General features: G+C 40.1%; 1 protein-coding gene across 2 annotated transcripts in view; it reads left to right on the top strand.

Moving 5' to 3' along the window:
• KALRN (kalirin RhoGEF kinase) overlaps positions 1–20,948 on the top strand; it is a 512,316-nt gene that overhangs the window by 261,500 nt on the left and 229,868 nt on the right. For both annotated transcript variants that reach the window (XM_027679018.1, XM_027679019.1), the window contains exon 11: positions 14,830–14,952. In XM_027679018.1, coding sequence (XP_027534819.1) covers positions 14,830–14,952 — 123 coding nt within the window. The remainder of the gene's footprint in view (positions 1–14,829; positions 14,953–20,948) is intronic.

The raw sequence follows: 20,948 nt of genomic DNA on the forward strand, positions 1-20,948 counted from the left end.
ATGATTTGAGATTATTATGTCTTGCTGGGTAGCAAGAGCCAATTTTGGTTGAACTGATCTGGCACCATTACCTGTTTCTGCTAGCTGCTCCTCTCCCTGCTAGTCATTCCCGCTAGTTCTCACTCCTCCTTCTGGCAGCTCTACCTTTCTCCATGCCACAAACTCCTTACCCTATCCCTGCTCCACAGGGCTGTGCTCTCCAGCAGCTCCTTGCTCTGTTAGTGTGTCCTGTTGGCTGTGCCTGCTTTCTGTAGCTGCCTTACCAAACCAACTTGACTGAACGGTTCTGGTATTTCTGTCCTTGGAAGACAGGTTGTGCACTATTTTGGACTAAACAGAGTGTTTTAGCTCACAGGAGACTTTTAGGTGACTTCTTTTGTTTCACATTCCTCATAGGGAACTCCTACTTACAAAGCTTCTTGCTTGTTTTTAAAAGCTGTAACCTGGATCGTAGTTCTGGAAGCTATTGCCTGGGCTGGGGTAACCCTTCAGGCACATTTAGACAGAACTGGTTGGCTCAAACCCCTGTATTCTGTTACAGCTATAAACTTCTTTTATGTTATGCTACGGTTCCCTTTTAACAGAAATGTCTTTCAAATGTGAAAACACACAAACCAAACATATTTCAGGCCTGTCCGTTGGTCTTTCACCTTTGTACTCCCTTTGTTTTGATAGCTCTTGACTTGTTTCTTTCCTGCCTTTTGAATTTTTTCAGATGGAACGTGTGTTGAGGGATAGAGATTTTTTTTTTTTGGCCTCAGCAACATATAAAGCTTTCTGACCTTGAGACAATTCCCATCCCAAATAAGGAGGAAAAGTTGTGGGGGAGGGAAATCACAAAATGAAACTTTTTTTCTATAATTATTTTCCCTTTCCTTCCAACAAAAACTAACTTTATGCAATCAAAGCGCATTTTGGGTATTGTTACTGCTTGCTTACCTCCATAGGATTTCAAAGTGCACAAGGTGTCAGGAAACAAGAAGAGAAGGAAGTTCAGGATGATGGGATGTCATATCCTGGGAGCCACTGAGCTAGGAGAAAAACAAGAAAGAAAGCAGTTTTTCACAGAAAACTTCAGTTTGGAGAAAACTAAGTTTTTCTCTAAAAAGGTCCTCTTAGGGAAAGTCCCCAAACATTTCTGCTCTTCGTTCTGCCTGTGATCCTCACTCCTAGAGTCATTTAGGTCGCTCCTCTTTTCTCTTGAACAGCTCAAGGTTGCTGCTTGCTGAAGGGACTTTTCATAAGCCTGATCCTGCTTGCACATATATTCTAGTTTATTATTGCGTTACTAATCTGCCACAGGACTCTGGGGTCACTATCAATTCATTTGCCTCCTACAAACAGCTCCTCATTGCTGTTATCCATGGCTTCCTTTGGTGAATCTGTGAGGTTATTGGCCTTTCACCCTTTGAAAGCCTCACAGGATCCTTTTCTGCTGTGACATATAGAAAATCAGCCATAGATTACACAATGATGCAAACATCCTGGGCTTTTTATCTCAGCTCTGCTGTGTCCTGCATACCGAATGCCTGGCTCAGCACGGGGTCTGTGTGCTACATGCAGGGCTTCTCACACACCACAGTAACTCAGCCCTTTCCCCACTTACTTGCAGTACTGAACTGTGACTTCTTTGCCCTGGACACCCTGTGTCAAGCACAGCTGGTTTGCCTGAGCAGGGATTGACAGACAGGCAGCATAAGCAGAGGAGATGCTGCAGTAGCCCTACAGCAGGAGAAAAGCTGTGGTGCAGGCTTGAATCCCTGGGCAGGACCAGTGTCAGGGGAGCGCTGCCAGCAGGTCAGACACAGCCTTGCACTGCATTTCTTTCTCCCTGCACACAGCCTGACACACATAAACTGGGAGATAAAATGTTTGGGACATTTGGCTATTTATTTAAAAGACAAGAGATCCTAGAAAACTCCCTGATGAAGAATATTCACTTCTTTTATCCTTGTTCTCCTTCTTCTCCTTTCCCACATGATTTGCACTCTTGTATTTTGCCTCTAGTCTCTAATTAGGTCAGAGCCCTATGGAGAAAGGTTATGTTTTCCTAGCTGTTGGCATGATGCTCAGCCCCAAAGGGCTCTGTTCCTGGCAGGGCTGTTTAAGACTTCTGCAGTGCTGTGCCATCCTGGTGAGTTTTTCTGTAATGCTACGAGACTCTGTACCAATACCCATTTGTCCCAGTTGGGATTTGTTCTCTTACTAAACCTGTCTCTGCTGTGTGCTGTGATTGTAAGCCTTGTTAAACCAGGATGATTAAATCATCTGGTCCCAGTAGTAACCCAAAGCAGTGCTTTATTTAATATCTTGGTCAGTCAGCAGTTTCCTCTGCGGCGAAGGAGACAACTCAAGCACAGTGAGGAATGCCTATGTAGGGCCTGGAGCATAGTGCTTGCATTAAAGACTACTCTGTTGTAAAGCTCATCCTTCCTTTATCAGTTCTTTCTAATTGTTACTTACCTTTAAATATCTTGTTTAAACTAGTAACAATTTAGGTGGGTTCTTACTATCAAAATGTGCATTTAGTGACAGAAGTAATGATATCGTTATCTTAGTCTGACATTTATCTATCAGTGGATTTCTTTCTTTGTTTTACAAACTGAGGCACTGCAAGGGACCATAAAGCAAATCAGGGTTGGAACTGTGAAGAACAGTTGTGTTTTTTTCCGAGTCTTTATCCACTCTCTATTAGTTTTGTTTTGTTTCTTCTCTTGAAGACCATAGCCACATCTGTCATTGGCAGAGTTAAAATCAGTAGTTCTATTTACATATTTGAGGATTACGTACTTTTCTAAAGAGCTCATGTAGCTTCTCTTTTCCCTCCTGTGTGCCTACTGCATTTCAAGGGGTCCTTTTACATTTTTGGACAATCCCACTGAGAAAAAACCCGAAGCAAACAAATGCAGGGAAAATACTTCACAAGCCACAAAGGGCCACACTTTGAAATGCACAAATTTCTCTGGAGGATCAGAAAGCTTTTCCTCACAAACATGAAAATCAACACTGTGATGCTGTGTTCACAAACACGAAAATTAGCTGTGATCATAGATGTCATTAGTAACAACAACTTGGAGGTCAAGACCTTAGAAATCTAAATCAGCTGGGTCCTGAGTGTGTCTCTACTTACTATCAGGTTGCAAATACTGTTTTTCTGTCAGTGTGGTGCCAGGGAAGCAAACCAGTTACTAGAGGTAGGAAGAAACACAAGATGCTAAATAACTATTTGAAGAATTAATAAAATCCCTAGTACAGATGGTCACAGCAAAGTCTGAGCATTAACTCAACATAGAAGAGGTTTCTAATAATTAGGATATTGTTTTATCTGTTGGTACTGAAGAGCTGTAGAGATCCCCTACGTAAGTGCATGTGAGGAGGGAACTGGGCCAGACACTGAGCATGCTCAGATATTTCTATTCCTGGGAACTTTAGAGCCTAAAGTGGTGGAAGCAATCATAAAGGAAAATGAAATGGAGGCTTGCTTGAGTAAAAAGTCAAGAGCTTTGCAGGTTGCCTTTTCTTCAATGCTTACTCTGCCTGGAACAGTGTTCTTCCCATCCTCTTAAGCTATGAGAGACCTGGGATATTCTTTCAGAAAACTGATGACCAAGCAAACAGCCCAGATGGGGAGACCCAGACCTTAGACTAGATATGGCCCCAGCTCTGCCTGACGTGGCAGTTGCGCCCTGTAAAACTGATCTGAAAGGACAAACACGGGACAAGAAAGGGAGACCTGGGGAAAATGTATTAGCCTCAGAAGGAGAAAAATCAGTGTTCTAACTAGTGCTACGGACAGCAACAACCAAAACCTTCTACATGCCCTAGGTAAGAAAATACTTCTGAATATTATTGTTGGTAAGAGAGTGACAGATTTGATGAGTTGTATTACTAAGTGGTCACACTACAGCTAAGTGCCAGGTGTGATTCCTGAGAGCTGGAGAAAAGACACACAAAGAGCAACACCAGCAGCATAACTGCAAAAGAAATATTCTACCTGCCAGCATCAAGAAGCTTCATGCAGAGCACAGCAGCATCTTTCTTTGCTGATGCAGAACACACTTTCTGTGTCTCGTACAGAAGGAGCATGCACAAATGTGGTTATTTATAGCTTCTCCACCCACACGCAGCTTTGAAATTTGCTCCAAAAGAAGTTCAGCATTTAAGGAATACAACAAGGTTTTTAACCTGAAGATATTTTCTTTTCTTTTGATTTCCTTTAAAACAATATTCTGGGAACATTAGTAGCAATCCAGGCATTAAGGAAGAAACATTAGTTCTTCATTTGTCTGTCTATTGTTCTCTTACTTGGAATGTTTTTAGAGGGGCAGTTGCCAAATTTTGTGAAGTAAAATATTTAATCAAGAAAATGAAAGATAAGTGGGATACATTTGATAAACGTGAACTTTGCCAAAGGAAAGCAATGTTAAGTTGAAAGAAGTTCTTTCTCAGGGTAGGAGAGGCATGTGTATATTCCCACTCCCCTTTGGGGAGCTTGCATCCTAGAGGCTAGGGCTGTGTGACCTCAGCCAGTATCCAGAGGAAATGGACAAGTACTGCTGTGACAATGCCCAGCCTACACCCAGCCAGCTCTGCCAGAGCCCTGAATGGAACATGTTGTTTCCAAGAGAGACATAACTAAATCCTACATCTCAGTAATTACTAGAGCTGGGAACAACTCTTTTCTTTACATGAAAGTGGATGAGACTCCAACACATGGTACTCTCACGGTTCTCCAAATGTGAATCAGTTTCAAACCACCATGATATGTTTATAGATGTAAAGAACTGTACAAGTACATAACAGCCATCTGCAGAAAGCAGACACAGGGTTATTTTTGCCATATAAGCCTTTGAAAAGGTAATGATTTAAGGTGGAGCAGGAGGCAGTGGGTACCTCATCATAGTGTGAAGGGAGCAGCTGTGGTGCTCATGGGAGGGTGGCATATCTGGGAGCAGACAGGTAATTCTGACTATTGTCCACGTTTATAGGTCTACAATAATGTGAAAGTTCTCGGAGGTGGGTGGGGAATGGAAGAGCACTGCTACAGCAGGTCACCATCAACTTTTGAGCCTCTGCTAGAAAAGTTGAGAACAGTCTCATTGGTGCACAGGCCATTGCTATGGAAGATATTTAGGATGTCTTCACTTAGTCATACTCGGGAGCTCTTTCATAACTATTTGGCATACTTTTGCAATAGAAGCTTCTAGGAAGGGGGTGCTTGGGGGAATTGTTACTCTGTAGAGAGTTCCACTGCAGAAGCTGTTGATGAACAAGGATCCTGCTGCAGGCACTGTCTTGTCTGGATAAACTCCTACAGTCCTGTTTCCAGATGGGCTTGTAGGATATCTGTAGGTGATAGAAGCAGTGAGAAGTGTGAATAAGACTATATGCATCTATTTTTGAATATTTAGGACATTCTTCTGGACCCACTTGTCTCAGTAGTTGTATAATTTACTCAGATGTGTTCACTAATATCAGCTGTGCTTCACAAGACTGCCCCCACTGCAAAGAACAGTGTGGATGTTCTGCTTTTGAGAGGCTTAGTGAGGTTTTTAAGTACAGAGGTTAGATTTTTGTTGTTAAAATGAGAAATTGTGCAGAGGTGAAACTTTCACATAATGTCCAGAAAGCTCATAAAAACACCTACAATCTGACCTCATGGGGACTTCTTTATTTGGTTGAATGTAGACAAAGGAAGAAAGGAAGGTTTTTTAAATGTTTTAATTGGCTCTGTATTTAATTCCCCTCGTTAATTTAGTTGCAGTATGCAGCAAAATACTGATAGGTCTGTAAGGTTGTTTTTCCCTCCAAGGGTAAATGGGACTGCATGTTTTTTCTTTTGAAAAGACCTCCTTAATTACGTGGTGGTATTTGGAATAGCTACAATTAGAGAGCAAAAGCAGGGAGTGATTAAAAAATCATACTTAATAGCAGCTGCATTAGTTCCCTGACTTTTGAAAGAAACCCAGGCACAGTTGAGTACATACATACCACACGGAGGAGTTGTGGTGAAAAGAAAAGGCTCAAAAATTTTTGACTGACTTCAGGGAACATTATCTGTTGTAACGTTTTAAGAGAGATCCTCCTTGAGAAAGGATTGAAGAGGCATCAAAGTTCATCCTTCTTGTCCAGCCTTCAAACTATGTTAATGAGTGTAGCTCTGTTCACTCAATTCCACCTTAAAACAAAAAACCGAACAAACACACCCAATAAAAACCCTGAAACCTCAGGTTGCTTGTCTGGTGATAGTGGGATATACCACCTCTCAAGCCAGTTTGAAAGAAGTGACTTATTACTTAATGTCTGAGCTGACTTAAATGCAGAAGAACTTGGTAGGCTGTCTATATTATTTTCTGAAGATGAATTAGTCATTACCACGTGGACAGATTGAGCTATGGTATTTCAGGATTCATAGGTATATGGTCAGCAATTGGGCAATTATACCTCAGAGGTTTAGGAGCAGCTTACACCTGATTTTAAAGCCCTGCCTTTCAATGGATTGCCTGTTCACTTTTGCACAGCTGCCATGATGTTGCTTACTATTTATAATATTTCAGTGTGTTCTTGCATTGGAAAAAGTTCCTAGAATCCCCAACCAAATTTGGAGCCACGTATTGCCAGAGGCTGAAAAAGCTTCAAGGCAGCTTTCACTCCAAGCACTTCCTCTTTCAGCCTTGCTTATTTCATCTGTAAAAGTGGGTAATGTCATTTCAGAAACACGAATGGAGGCAGGGATGTTGAGTCATTTGCTGAACTGCAGTGCTGGGCATTGAACCAAATCACTCCAATTCCAGTCTGCTTTAGATATGAAATCCTTGTTGCTTTTTTGCTTATTTCTTAAAACTCTAGCAGGAGTTGATGTGTTTAACTAAAGAGAGTGAACACAGTAAGGCACAGTTCCCTCCCGCCGCTGCTGAACTGCATCAGCAGGGCTGTATCTGCATGGGGAGTGCACTTAACCTGTGCAGCCTGGGACACACTGTCATATGAACTACATATGTTCAGAAGGAAAATAGAGCATGGTGTGTGTCCAGAGACTCAGGTTCTGCTGGATGCATGTGTAGTTCCTACCTTTTAACTTGACAAACATGGGGTCTTTGATCCGCATTTGCCGAAGTCAGTTGAGACTTTGCGGTGGCTTTTGGTGAGAACAAGATCTGAGTTACAGACTCATATATAGATGCCTCTGAAAATAAAAATAATTTCATGGGAGCATCATGGATGATGTTTCTGGTTTAAACATGAGGTGTGATCCCCATCTTTAAAAAATCTGTCAAAAATACTTTACTGTGCCACCAACATAAATTTATAATGAAGAAAGAAGTGAAAAAGGGAGCTCAGTTTTTATTATGAGGTAAAAAACCACAAATGAGAATGGCTGAATTTTGTTTTGGGTTCTATTATAAACCATTAATAATAGCAGGAAAAGCCAGAGGATAAGTTCCTTTGTATTTTGGTGTATTTTTCTCAGCTAGACCTTTAGTTGACATTACCCTGCTGTGACAGGGCCAGGGATAGGAGGGAAAAGGAGTCTATTTTCAGCAATGATTTGGAATACAAAAAGAAACTGATTTAAATCAGACATTTTATTCATTACAGGGGATTAGGTCTTATTAAGTCTCTTTCAGTTGTTGTGGTTTTGGGGGGATTTTTCATTTTGTTTTTCTTCCGATTCCCTGTGTTAGTTCTGTCTTCCCTGGTGCTGTTGCTGACACCAAGTTCTCCCGGAGGGCCTGGTAGAAGGCATGGGATTGGGCTGGCCATGCCAGCCTGTGCAGAGCAACCTTGTCCAGGAGATGGAATTGCAATGGATAGGAGCTGACAATACCACCCTGGCTACTGCCTCCACTCAGATTCAGTGGTCTCCCTGGCAAACGTGCAGATTATCAGTTAGAGGCCCTTTTACCTCCTGATAAGGGAATGGTTCATGGGTATCCTGAGAGCACATCTACTTTGATCTGCGTTGCTCATAAATGCATGTATGATGTGTAGCTTCTAGTTCTTCTACTGGAAGAAAATGAAGTATCTTCAGCCAAGAGATTCTCTATCTTGTATTTGCAGAATCTAGTACAGTCAGGAAGTCTTACTTACTAGGCTTGTACAATCTTGAAGGGCTTTGACAGAAAAGATTGGATTTTGTTGCTGTGCAGTATAACAAAACATTTACATTACGCTTTGGACGTAAAGTATGATCTGAAACACAAACCTTTTAACTAAACTTCCTGGTTACAAAAAGCAGGCTTGGCAAAAGCAGAGCTTTTGGAATAGGAGGTTTCAGACATGCAAGGCCTTGAAGTTACTGGGCATTCATAATAGTAGCTACAGAGAAGGTAAAGATAAGGTTTGATTTTTGTGAGTGGAAATAGTGATGAGACTATAAAACCACAAGTTTTGTAGTGCCATATGAATTCCTGGTATCACACCAGAATTTAGTTATCCCATAGTATCTCAAGAGCAAGCAATAAAGTGCTCATGGTGGCAGCTTGATACTGCTTGGCTTCCTTTCACTGGCATAAGCCTTGCAGATTTTAGAGGCTCTATTCATGTGTTTGAAGTTAGGCAGTGCTTATGCACCTATTTGAAATGACGCCTCATTTAAAGCTGAATAAATTGGGTGGAATTGCTCTGGAGTTTATTACAACTCTCTTACCAAAGAGTTAAACTAAGCCAGGTTTGTGCTGTTTTGAGATCAAGATCTGACTCTTTACTGCTTAAAGTATAAAATGTTATAACTTATTTTCAGTTTGCAGAGTAGCCTAGTTGTAAGAGTCACTATGGCAAAACATTGGGTCTTAGAGTAACAAAGATTAATGATTCCCATGGCTGAGGCACTTCAATGGGTCATCTCACTCAGGAAATGGAACTGTTCAACGTGGGCCTGGGTCAAATGCAGACGTCGGGGTGCTCTGTCACTGCTAACACAGCAAACTGCATCTTAATCACCAGCTTACACTTCTCATCTCCTCCTGCAGGATGAGGGCAGGGGTCAGCGACTGGTATATTTGAGCAAGCCTCAGTGTTCAGGCTGCCCAGGGAATTCGTGGAGTCACCATCCCTAGAGATATTTAAAAGATGTGTAGATGTCTTAGCAATGTAGTTTAGTGCTGGGTTAGTGGTTGGAGTCAATGATCTTAAAGTTTCTTTCCAACCTTAATGATTCTGTGATTCCTATTGAAGTTATTCTCATTTCATCTTAACTCATTTATTTGAAAAGATATAGAGTTTAAGAGATGTGAAAATGCAGAAATTTCTCAACTAACTTCACCAACAGATATAGTTCCTTAGAGTAATGGATTTACTACTTCTTTCAAATTTTGTATTCATGTAAAATGGGTGCAGATCATGAGGACTTGCTTAGAAAGAATTGTTTCCCAAGGAGGTTTTAATTTAAATCAGATAAACATATGAGATGTTTCTTATTTTTCACATTTACTGATTAGGAAAGATACTTACAGAAAGACTTCATTTTCACAGAGCTATGTTGAAAAGTCTGCCCTTTAAAAATAATGCCCCATTGCTTTTTTTTTTAATTTAAAAATCAAATTAACTTTTTTTAAGTTATTAAAAGACTTGACCTTAACTGCACTAATGCAATCATCTTGCCAGATTTCCATCATACAAATTAGCCTAGAGGAAGAGCAATTATCATTCCAGAACTTTGCTTAATTATTGCCTGATTGCTTCTTCAACCTTTTCCCTTTAAAACCAGTCTTCCATTTCTTTCTTCCCATGTTTTCCTATGTTATCCCATACAATCACCATTCCCTGCAAATGGACTGACAAGAAGGTTTTTTCTGACCTCACCTGGGCCATATTTATTTTGCCAGCTTAGGTGTGCCATAGGTCTCAGATTTCCTGTAGGCAGAATTTCGATTGTCAGCAAAAAGGAGTGTGGAGAGGGCTCTGGAAGTGTTTCTCTTTGAAGCACCTGCCTCCCAGTGCTGTGCTCAGATGAAGCCTGTCTGAATTGCCACTATTATTATTTTTGCAGTTACACAGATCGTTCCAAAGGGACAGTTATGGCTATTCTTCCTCCAGGTAGCATGTTGAATCTCGTGGTCATCCAGCCATATAATGACTGTAATAGCCAGCACACTCAGCCTGCTGTAACTGTACTGAGTTTTATTTAATTTTCTTGGTGACCTGGGTTCGCTGTTTATTTTGTTGGGTGTGTAATTGTGCCCCTAAGGAGATAAGGAGACAGGACATGCACATTATGATAGAAAGAAAAGACTGCCTCTACCATTTTTGATCTTAAACAAAATTGGGAAAAAAAAAAAGAGAGAGAGATTAACATCTGTTTAGCTCACGTGTGTGTCCTGCAATGTTCCCACCAATATACATTGCTGACATCAGCTGGGCTTCTTGAGTATTTGGTTTGTGTTCTGCTTCTGTTACAGGCTCCCAGCAAACAGTCATGCTTTTGAGCTTGATGCTCATTTTGCTAACTGGAAATTAAACACAGTATTAGGAATCTCCATCTGGGAAAGAAAGGGAGCCACCTTCTCACCTCCTAGCCTCACATTCACAGTCTCATGGAAGTTTCTGCAGTCTCATGGAAGTTACCATCAGAGTAAATGGAGCAGCTCATTTATTTCCTCCCGTGGACATCCTATGGGACTGAACAGAGGAACAGCAGAAACAGCTACCCCAGTGAACTCGCCTGTAGTGATGGGGTCAGTAAGGGGTGGGATGGGAATTTGCCATAGCTGAAGGTAAAATACCAAGCCTCTTATCCTCCCATCCTTTCAGAAGCTGTCTGTGAGTTTTGATGCTTCCTAGGTGATTCCAGGGACAGCTGTAACCATGCTTGGAGATGTGTCTTGAAGTTTGAAGTCAGTTAGGTTTTTATTAATGCAGGATTATCTAATGGACAGCAGCCTGGATTGGAAAATGCTGCCTACATGGGGAGTGTGTCCACAGAGCAGTGGTTAGCCTGGATTCAAATTGCAGTGAGGCAGGATCAGGCCTCCTGTGCTAGGAGCTGCCAAGCAGGACAGAGCTCCTGGCCCCTGTCTCAAGTAGCTTTCAAACTAGTGTGAGTACAGTAGTAAATACACTGAGAAAGAGAGCTGGAATATACTGGAGTTAAAAAAATAAATGTTATGTTTCAAGAAACACCTCAAATGATGAATCTATAGTACAATATTTTAATTCCAAAGAACTCATGACTTACAGCCTTTTCCTAGCTAGAAAAAAATAGCTTAGCAATAAAGGACAATTAGGAAATTTGAAGATGCAATTTGGAAAACACTCTTAACTGCATTTTTAATGGCATCTTCAAGCTCCTTAAGTTTTTAAGGAGTAATTAAATTATTTGAACTAAGTTACTGTAACTTCAGTGGCTAACTGTATCTCAAGATGTTAATTTTCAGCAGTAGAGTAAGTTACACAGTCTGTGCTCTCAATTAAAACATTAAATGTTTATCTTGAATTATTACACAGTTATGCTGTTCTAAAGACATTTCCTCTCTTCAGAGTAAGGGAGAATTTCTCCAAATTCGCTGACACGTAGATGTTTACAAGTGCTGGTGATTTCAGGTTTAACTGTGACCTTTCAGAGTTGTTCCTGTATTTGCCACAGACTAATTGCTTAACATTTCTCATTATTTGCACTGGAGAGTAAGTGCTTTGCGTCTGTCCAGAGTTATGTTCTTGGTGTTGCTATCCTCACTCAGTTATTCCATACCTCAACTCCTCATTGAGAGCAAACTTTCTGTACCTTGTAGGATGGAAACAAAGATGTGATATTTCTCCATGGTTGCAAATTATTGTGAGCTTATTAGATGCAAGTGCTTTATATAAGGAAGAACGTATTTTTTTAGCACATTAGTAAATGCTGAGAATTCTTTTGTTAATTAGGGCTATCAGATTATCAGAACCTCATCCTAATATCCTGTCTTTTGTCAGCTTTCTGGGACACCTCAGCAATTCACTTAGTCTTTTCATATATATATGTGTGTGTCTGTGTGTCTGTGTGTCTGTATGTGTATATACATGTATGTAATATATGTATTTTCCCCTCCTTTTATGCAAAATGAAATTATAGCATTTATGTATTTCACAAGATGGTTGTGAAAACAAATTCATTGAAAACTGGAGTGGTCAGATATGTTAACATGGTTTTCCGAGACATACAACATGCTGTTAAGCAAGTTATTCTCTAAGAGTAATTATTTGTAGTTATTTCTCGAGGAAATTGCCAGCAGAAAAAAAAGACCTAATAAAACAATTTAAACCACAACTTTCTAAAGAGAAGGAAGGGTATGTCAAATCTGAGACATGGCAGTCTAAGCACAGAAAAGACATAGGAAAGAAGTAATGAAATAGGGTGTCTCAGCAAATGTCTTAAGTGGATGATTTCTAGATTATTTTTTTAATCTTCTCTGCTCACAAAGATTTGATTTATTAAGTGGGTATACAATTTTGATACCTCAAGGGGTATTTTATATCTAATTTTATAAATTAAAGATTTGGAAACCTAATCAATACCTGCATAGATAACTTTGGAGGGAAGTTTTCCTGGTAGAGGAATGTCAGGCATTATGGAATTACTTCTCAAGTGCAACATAAGACACTGCTGCAGGAGTTGCCAGCTCTTATATGAGTCCTGGAACAAAGGCTTATTACCTATGTATGAATGTTTTATCACTTTGGTTTTTGGCTTTTGTTTTGGTTTTTTTTGAGAGTAATGTTTCCTTTTTTTGGCCAGTACTGTGGTCTAGATTAATTTTCTTTATTTTCATCTTTGTTAAAAGTAAGTGTCATGTGTTTTATTTCTTACTCTGAATTGAGGCGTGTAACAAAACATCTGTTTATAAAATGGAAGAGTCAGTCCCTGTCAACAGTCACCTAATAGTGACTAAAACAGGCCAGTATAACATTGGTTGGGATAAAAAATTTTATCATTATGTAATTACTACTTCAATGCTATAAGCATGAAAAAGTTCCTGGAATAGTTTCCTGTAGTTACAGTGAGTGGCTATCAATTATTAATAAACAGAAAGCACATACTGCATACTAATTTAATATGAAACATTGTTTAAATTAAAGCCAGTTGCCATTTAAAAGATAATATTAGATGAGATTTTTTCCAAACTTGAATTTGGATCTGGTTCCATTTTTAATAGATAAGTTGAAAACTACTGACAGGAGGAAAGATGTTGTTAATAGAATTATTTGCAGACTGTTAATGACACAAATGCTAGAAGGCTACCCTCCAATAATTTTTAATACAAGTTATATAGAGATTCCTGGTCAAAAATATATTGCAGAAAAGCTCTTAGCAGACCAGTTGGCACATGACTGTCAAACAGTTTGAAGGAATGTATTTGGGATTCTCTACCCAGAGCAAACGAGAGACAAACTGGTCAGAGAAAGGGAAGCAGGAGGTAATGACTGTACTGCCAACACATCTGGTCCTGCTTCCTCATACCCACAGTGTGACTTGTGCCAAATATGTGTTGTCCCTGCAGGACATAAAGTACTTAGATACCCCATTTTGTGTAATTATTTGTACTCTGTGGATGAAAAATATGTTGTAAGCACAGAGCATTAATTAAAAAATGCTTTTCCCAGCAAAGAAATAGGGTTGGAACCTAAGTATATGTGTATAAAGCTTTGTTTGTACTTAGAACTTCCTATAAAAATATGCTTGCATTCTACACTACAGAAAATGCTGGGAGCCCAGGTGGTTTAGATTCTGTACAACCAAGCCATGAAATAGTTTTACTTGCCTGAAATAATAATTAAAAAATAATCACATCTTCCATTTTTCTAGTCTTAGGTTTCTGGGCTTAATCAATAATATCTGTGGTAGTATCACTATCCTGGGGGTGCTTGCAGTGTCCTATCCCTTGTGTGACAGACATCCCAGCTGTTGTCTCCTGGTCCGTCAGCATCAGTAGCAGTGAGGACCCACAACTCACAGTGAGTGCAGAGCTCCTCGCTGGATGAAGTCCTAACTGCTGTTACAGTAATACCAGCGCTGATCTAGTACTATTTATTCCCTTAGATTCTGTGTATTGGGAAAGGGATGTAGAAAGTGTGGCCGTTACCTCCTGAAATTTCCCAAGCTTATATGGTCAAATTGGTTTTTTTCCAGCTTGCAGTAGACCCCAAATGGGTTTGATCTAAATTTTAGCACCAGTGTTATTGTGAGAAGAAACTCCACATGGATAGTCAACATAGAAATTACCTATTTTTGAAAGAAAATCGTCTTTAACTCTAAGAATATCAGATTTGTCACCCTACTTTTCCATATGGATCAGTAACATTTGGAACTCAAAACTCGAAAGACTTGGAGGGTGCACACTGTCAATATTTTATGGCCTGCAGTGAAGGTTTCTTAACCTTTTCATTCTGTTTTCTCTGATAATGCTTTCTCTTCACATAAAAATAGATTTTAATTGATCCTTCTGCCATGCTTTTGTACTCACTCTCACATTGACATGTGAAATCAGTTATTGCTGTTTTTCAATTTACTCAAGGAGCTCTTCAGAGGAGGGTACTTCCTGTAAAAGATTCCAGATTTCTGATTCCCATTCCCCAAAATTCATTTATGTGAAAGTAAATATTTAATATCTGCCAGGCTCAAATAACTAAGCTACACTTCAAAATAAATTCAATAGTAAAAATTCAATAAACCTAATTTACAGTAGCATCTATAAACATTTATCTTCTGTGTAGTGGAACAGACTTTGACGGATCTGCATGTGTTCAGCCATAGCAAGCCGAAAGCATTCCTCTGCGGCTGTTTTATCCTCACCCTCACAGGATTTCTCTGTGCTGCTGCGACAGGAAAGGTAACTGGATGTTCTTTTTTGGCAGGTACTGGACTGGATTGAAAATCATGGGGAAGCCTTTCTGAGCAAACACACAGGAGTGGGGAAGTCCCTACACAGAGCGCGTGCGCTGCAGAAAAGACATGATGATTTTGAAGAGGTGGCACAGGTAAGACTCTAAATTGGAGACTTTTGCTGTCTGGAGTGATTTTTGTTACTCCTTCTGTATACTGAGAAAAAGCTATTGCTGTGTTGGGTCACGCTGCTCACTTCAAACATTTGGAGCTGAGTAGGATCCTGTCTCCGAGGTTTGGAAGTCAGCATGCACACTGCAGAGCATGGCAGCGACAGGAATTACAATCAGAAAATCACCACACTGGGTCGATGAAAGGTCTCAAAGCCCATAAGAAATTGCAAGCAGTTTACAGGAAAGCAACACAAACTCTTGGGACATAGAGGAGAATGGTTTATGAGAGAGAGTGATAAAAAAATCAGTGGAGACTGAGGGCCTTGAGCATAGGGTGGGAGGCAGCAGTTAGCCAAGAAGCAGGGGAAACACTAGAGTGTGTTTGCAGTGAGGGCAACTACCCTTCCACTCCTTCCGAGAGTACAGTGGAAAGGAATTTTTACTTCTTTTGGAATTAGAGGCAATTGTTACAGGTAGACCTTCCTTCCTTCCTTCCTTCCATCCGTCCATCCATCCTATTTTTCTCTAAGTATCCATGGCCAGAAATTATCCAGTCTCAGCTCTGGCTGTCAGATCATGTTACAACATTTTGGCTTAGATTTGAAGCATCCTATATCTGTAACTGATAATCTGGAAAGATACTTCTGCTTTGGATATTTCCATTAAAATCCTGATTAATCTGTGTAAAGCAGAATGGATCAAATGCTTTGTCTTGCTGGTGCACCCGAGGCAGATTGTGGCTGAAATGTTTCACTGTGTCTTAAGACAAAAATTTACTAGACTTTAGTTTTGGTTTTCTGCAGAACCATTCCCATGTGATGGCCTTGTTTAGTTTAAGATATTTCCAGTAACAGGGACATACCTCTTTCACTGTTTCATCAGGGAAAATATTTCACTGCCTGATGGCAGCTACTGACTGGATATTGATTTTTTCTCCTCTCCCTCATATTCAATTTATATTTTTCTCACTCTTTTGGTTTTTATTATTCCCTTGTTTATATCCCTTTGGTCTTATTTATCTCTCTTAAGGAGGTAAATGCCAGGAAAAAGGATGAATTAATAACCCTGAAATATCTGTAGAATGTTGGCAGTCTTCTCTTATGTGCCTCTTAACTGTATTAAACATATTTAATTCTGCTAGCATGTTCTCATTCATCAATCCCTTAGATGTCTTTTCTTATCTATGTTGTTGGAAATTCAGATTACCAATATTCTTCTTCAAATTAGATGTTCAGCTGTTGATGGAGTATCCAATTGCATGGCTTGCTAATGAACTTTGGTGTTACCTTTCAGCCGTGATGGGAAATCTTTACATACCATTGACAAATCACACAGCCTGAGAGCAGCAGTTCTAGATTGGTGGGTTTCTAAAATTTCATGGGACCACCTGTGGATTTAAGCCTTCTGGTAACAGGCTTGAAATTTTGAAAATTTAAATCTGCAAATTTATTAAAATGGACCTGAGGCTGGAGGTTGCAAACCATGGCTCTACAAGGCCTCATCCAGTGTGAGGTTTCCTGGTGTGAGGTTTCCTGCTGAAATCAGCATCAGGTGCCTTTTCAGAATATATGCTTGAATCAGCTGTTACTGGATACCACCCTGAGCTAGCAAATGAAAATGAGGATCATGCAATATACAGGAGCTGAAGCTAAGTTATTTCATGTCCTTTGTGGCATTAATATTTTCTAAATTTCCCTCCTCTGATACATTAGCTTCATAACTCCAGTTCCATCTCTCATTTCTGGATCAGATTAGCTTTTTTTTTTTCTTTTTTACCTCCTCTCTGAGAGTATTTCACTGGAGATGTAGGAAAAAAATTAAGAACAGGTGAGAAAAGACAGAAAAATAACATGGTCTTGACAATAGAGATGAGAGCAAGCCATGTAACTGTCTGCAGATGGAAACAACAGCTCATTTAAGGCTTGCTTTGCTGGCTGATGTAATTAGGAGATACATCCCCTCATCAGGATTGAGGAACCTTACAGATGTGCAGCTTACATATGTAGGTACAAAGGCAGAATATAATTATTTCACTAAAGACTTTTCTAACCCATCTGTTAGTCCTCCTTCTATATTATTTTAGCATGTCTGCCTGTGAATAACTTTAGACACATTTCCTTTCACTTCACGAGGCCAAATTCAGAGCAAACGAATCTTGTTCACTGTCTCACCACGTGTTCAAGTGAGGGGAATGGAGAGGAAAGAGAAAAACGTAGTTTGCACGGTTATAAAACCTCTTGGGCTTCTCTGAATCTGATTCCTTTACATCCTATGTGGTAGCATCAATGAGCGTCTCATTGCTCTGCTTGGACAGTTGAGAACAGTCATGATCAGCCCTGCACTCTTGAGAATGAAGTTTATGGTGCCTCCTAATTGGAAATAATTGACACAAGTTGAACCTGGTTACTTCCCAACGGCTTTGACAGGAATAGTTTCCTCTGGTGCATTCATGAGAATATCATTGCTAATTTATGAGGCCTGTCTGCAGTGTGACACTGGAATGTGGTGCTGGCAAATGGACATGGGGACATGCAGTGAGGGGAAGTGAAAGGAATCTCAGGCTTTATCTGAGGTCAAGGACTTGAGAATATAATACTCTTTGCTTTGGAAAGAGTAATAGTGAGGGTAAGAGGGGAGGCCATAAATTTATCACACCTGGAGTTCTCTTGCAGAAGCTTCTAGTGGGGTCGATTTGGGGGAATAAATCTCCTCCCTGCTCTGATTATGACCAGTTTTTATTCTTCCTAACTCCCTTCTTGATGCTTAACTCCTTAGAGCTGGTTGGTAATTAATTCTAAGTTAAGTTTAAATATTTGCCATTTTTCTCAAGCTATCAAACATCTTTACCATGGCTAGGGTGGATGACTGGCAGGACATATACCCACTATAGACATATAATAAAGCACGTGTGCTAACATTCTAAACAAACCATCGAATTTGCCCATTCCTCTCGTCAGGATGCTAATTAATAACATTAATGGCAATAAAAAGAGTTCAAGGTTTTTTCCTTGAAAAAAGTAAATAATAAAAAGTGTCATCCTGACAGACCTGGTGAGATTGACAGTATAAGCAATAGTATTTGCTGTTGGCAATTCTCTGATAAAAACACTTAGCCTGCCATACAGTATAAATCTATTCTCCAAAATATACTTTCCTTTAGCTCTGATATATTTGGTCTTATCTCCTGCTGTTTCAGGAAGGCATTTACAAAGGTCAGACTAGAAGCAATTTTAATAAGGTTTCTTGATATTGTCGACAAAGGGCAAAACATTCCTGGTTTTACCTGTCTGCATGTAAAGCAGAATTGTGTATCCAGGATTGCTGTGCGGAGAAATGCTCTGATTGACTGACCTGCCAAGGCACTAGATTGAGAGGTGGAATGTGCTCCCTCTATGTCTGATTAGAAACTCCACAGATTGATAAATCTGGATGTAATGATTCAGTCAGGCATGGCCCAAATAGATCACATTCCTGCATACAGCTGTGCTTGGAAAATGTCAGTGATTTTACAGCACTGTATTGTGGGCAATAGGAAATATAATTTGGGGGCTCCTTCTCTCATAACTGCTGTTTAGACAAAGCCCTGGCAATTCTTCTGACCATAAATATACTACATGGAATGCACAGATGGCAAATGTTTGAATTTGGATTAAAAAGCCTGAGCTCCTGGGAGGGAGGTTGTTATCTTGTATATACCTGCAACTGTTTCTCAGGCAGTGGTGGTACTGTTCACAGGCTGCCACCCTGAAAATGCCAACCTCAGCACAGCACAGTGCCTACCATGCAGTGAAATTTAGTAGTCAGGCATTATCAGGATATGACCAAAGGAATATCGCTCTGAATGCAGCTGCAGTGTTCCAATGATGGCCTCTTTGCTTGGCTGGAATTATTTTGTGCAAATCAGATAACCACAGTCCAGCCACTCATGGTTGTAAATCCAAAGATAATTTCATTTTAGACTCTTTAACTTTTCCTTATTCAGGGCTCTTACCCTGAAAATATCATGCCTTCCAGTTGGAAAAGGCTCCCCACACTTCAACATTATCAAGCTGAGCTGCATATGTTGGAAGCCCATCTTTGTAGATGAAGAAGCTGCAGATCATTTTCCTTTCTGGCATTCCCAGCAATCAGAGGTTAAGGTGGCCTTCTCAGCATCCTCCTCTGTTCACAAGGAATATTGCTGCCTTTGTGCTGGTGCAGAATTAGGAAAGATACTGGGAAACTGCTCTGTTAATCCCTTGCATTCTGCTGCCACAGGACTGAGTGGTTTCGTGCTTTGAATGATCCGAAACGAGCGTTTCTTTAGTCTCTCTGGCTTTTCCATCAGATGTGCTGTTAAGATTTCATATCATGTAGGTTTATCCACATTTTGGCAGGCGAACGCCCACCAGTGCGGATTTCAACCTGCAGATGGCACTCGCAATGCGCTGTAAAGCCTTTAGCTCTAATGGTAAACAGAGCCAGTGTTTCTCGTCCAAACTAACCAAACATTGTCTCGAAGTGAAATGAAGCAGAAGTGGGAGCTGGCTCGCTCGCTGTCCCGTGGTGTTCTCCCACCCCTGCCAAAACCCACATTGTTCAAGGTCACTCAGAAAAACAACCCTCTTAATATTTTATTTTTTTTAAATGCAATGCTGGGCGATCCCTGGTTTAATGCAAGGTGGTGGTTGTCATCTGTGTTTATGGGATAAGCTGCTCTCAGATCTGTGGAGCTGCTCTCAGGCCACATTAAGCTCACAGCTAGAACTAGTTTTGTATCTAGTACCTGTGTGTGTGTTTGCATGCAACAGCGCATGTATTTTCCACAAACATTGATGTTTACAAGGTAAAATATCACAACTCCAGCACACAACAAAGTATGTGTTCTGAATAGCCTTGGCTCAAAATGTGTGGGGTTGTCCCTTGCTATCAAACACAGTAAGAAGGCTGACTGGAGGCTGTGTGTGGCCATCAGATTTCATGGGGTGTGTCCAGCGTGGCAGCTCTTGATTCAGGCCTCGTAACTAAAAGAGTTTTGATTTAAGTGCATGTTTGGATCCTCTATTCCTGACTTTGCAAGTTTGACAGGCTCCATTTTGCCAAGGTACACATGCAATGCAGTGGACTGTTCCTGAGTTAGTACAAAGAAGGAGAGCCAGACAAAATGTGATCAAAAATGCTGGACTTTGCAGTATGACATTTGGGAAGCCATTCAGTTTTCCTGTTCTTGGGTATCCATGCCTGCCTTCCTCTGAGACAGCTTTTGGAAGATGATTAAACACCTGAACACTGGCTTCATACTGTCAAAGTTAACCTTATGTGTATATACATACTTCTTTTAAGATTCAGCTCTTCCTTTTATATTTGTATCAGGGAGGTAAATGTATTTCCTGCAAGGGAAGGCTTTCAACAGAGACCTGAAAGCCAAGGGCCTGTATCAGCTACAAGAAATCAAAGATCAGGTGATTTTCTTCATCTAAGAAGTAATTTGTTCTCCAGTGTTCCTGTCTGGAGTATTCCCTTCCTCCATTGTGCTGTTCCTAAAATAGTGTCAGTTCGGAGTTTTCAAAAAGCTCTTGCAGACAAAAAAGAACTTTTAAGTGTAAGTATGTTGAAAAAATATTATTATATTGTTTGTCATGTGAAATATCCATTGGATTCAGTAAGAAATGCTGCAGGTAAAAGTGGTATTCTGTGATCTCTTAGTCCCACATAGTTTTACTTGAACTGCTTTAAAACTAAGTGTGGTAATGGAATAGTCAGGCCAAAGCTGAATTGCAAACAGCTACTTGTTTGGCCTTCAGAATAAAAACCTAGTGCTTTCCCATACAAATTCCAGCTCTGTTGGATGTCATTGTTCTAAAGTTTGGCATGAAGTTCAGTACTGATGTAAAACAGCTAGGAATAAATTAGGAGCCCATGTTGATAATAAGCACTTAGGAAGCATTATCCCTGGGTGATTCTTTTAATTACTATTTTGTTATTTTGTTTCACTTTTA

The sequence above is a fragment of the Neopelma chrysocephalum genome, unplaced genomic scaffold, assembly GCF_003984885.1.
Source record: "Neopelma chrysocephalum unplaced genomic scaffold, ASM398488v2 Primary Assembly neopelma1_44, whole genome shotgun sequence".
In the NCBI taxonomy this organism is placed as follows: Eukaryota; Metazoa; Chordata; class Aves; order Passeriformes; family Pipridae; genus Neopelma; species Neopelma chrysocephalum.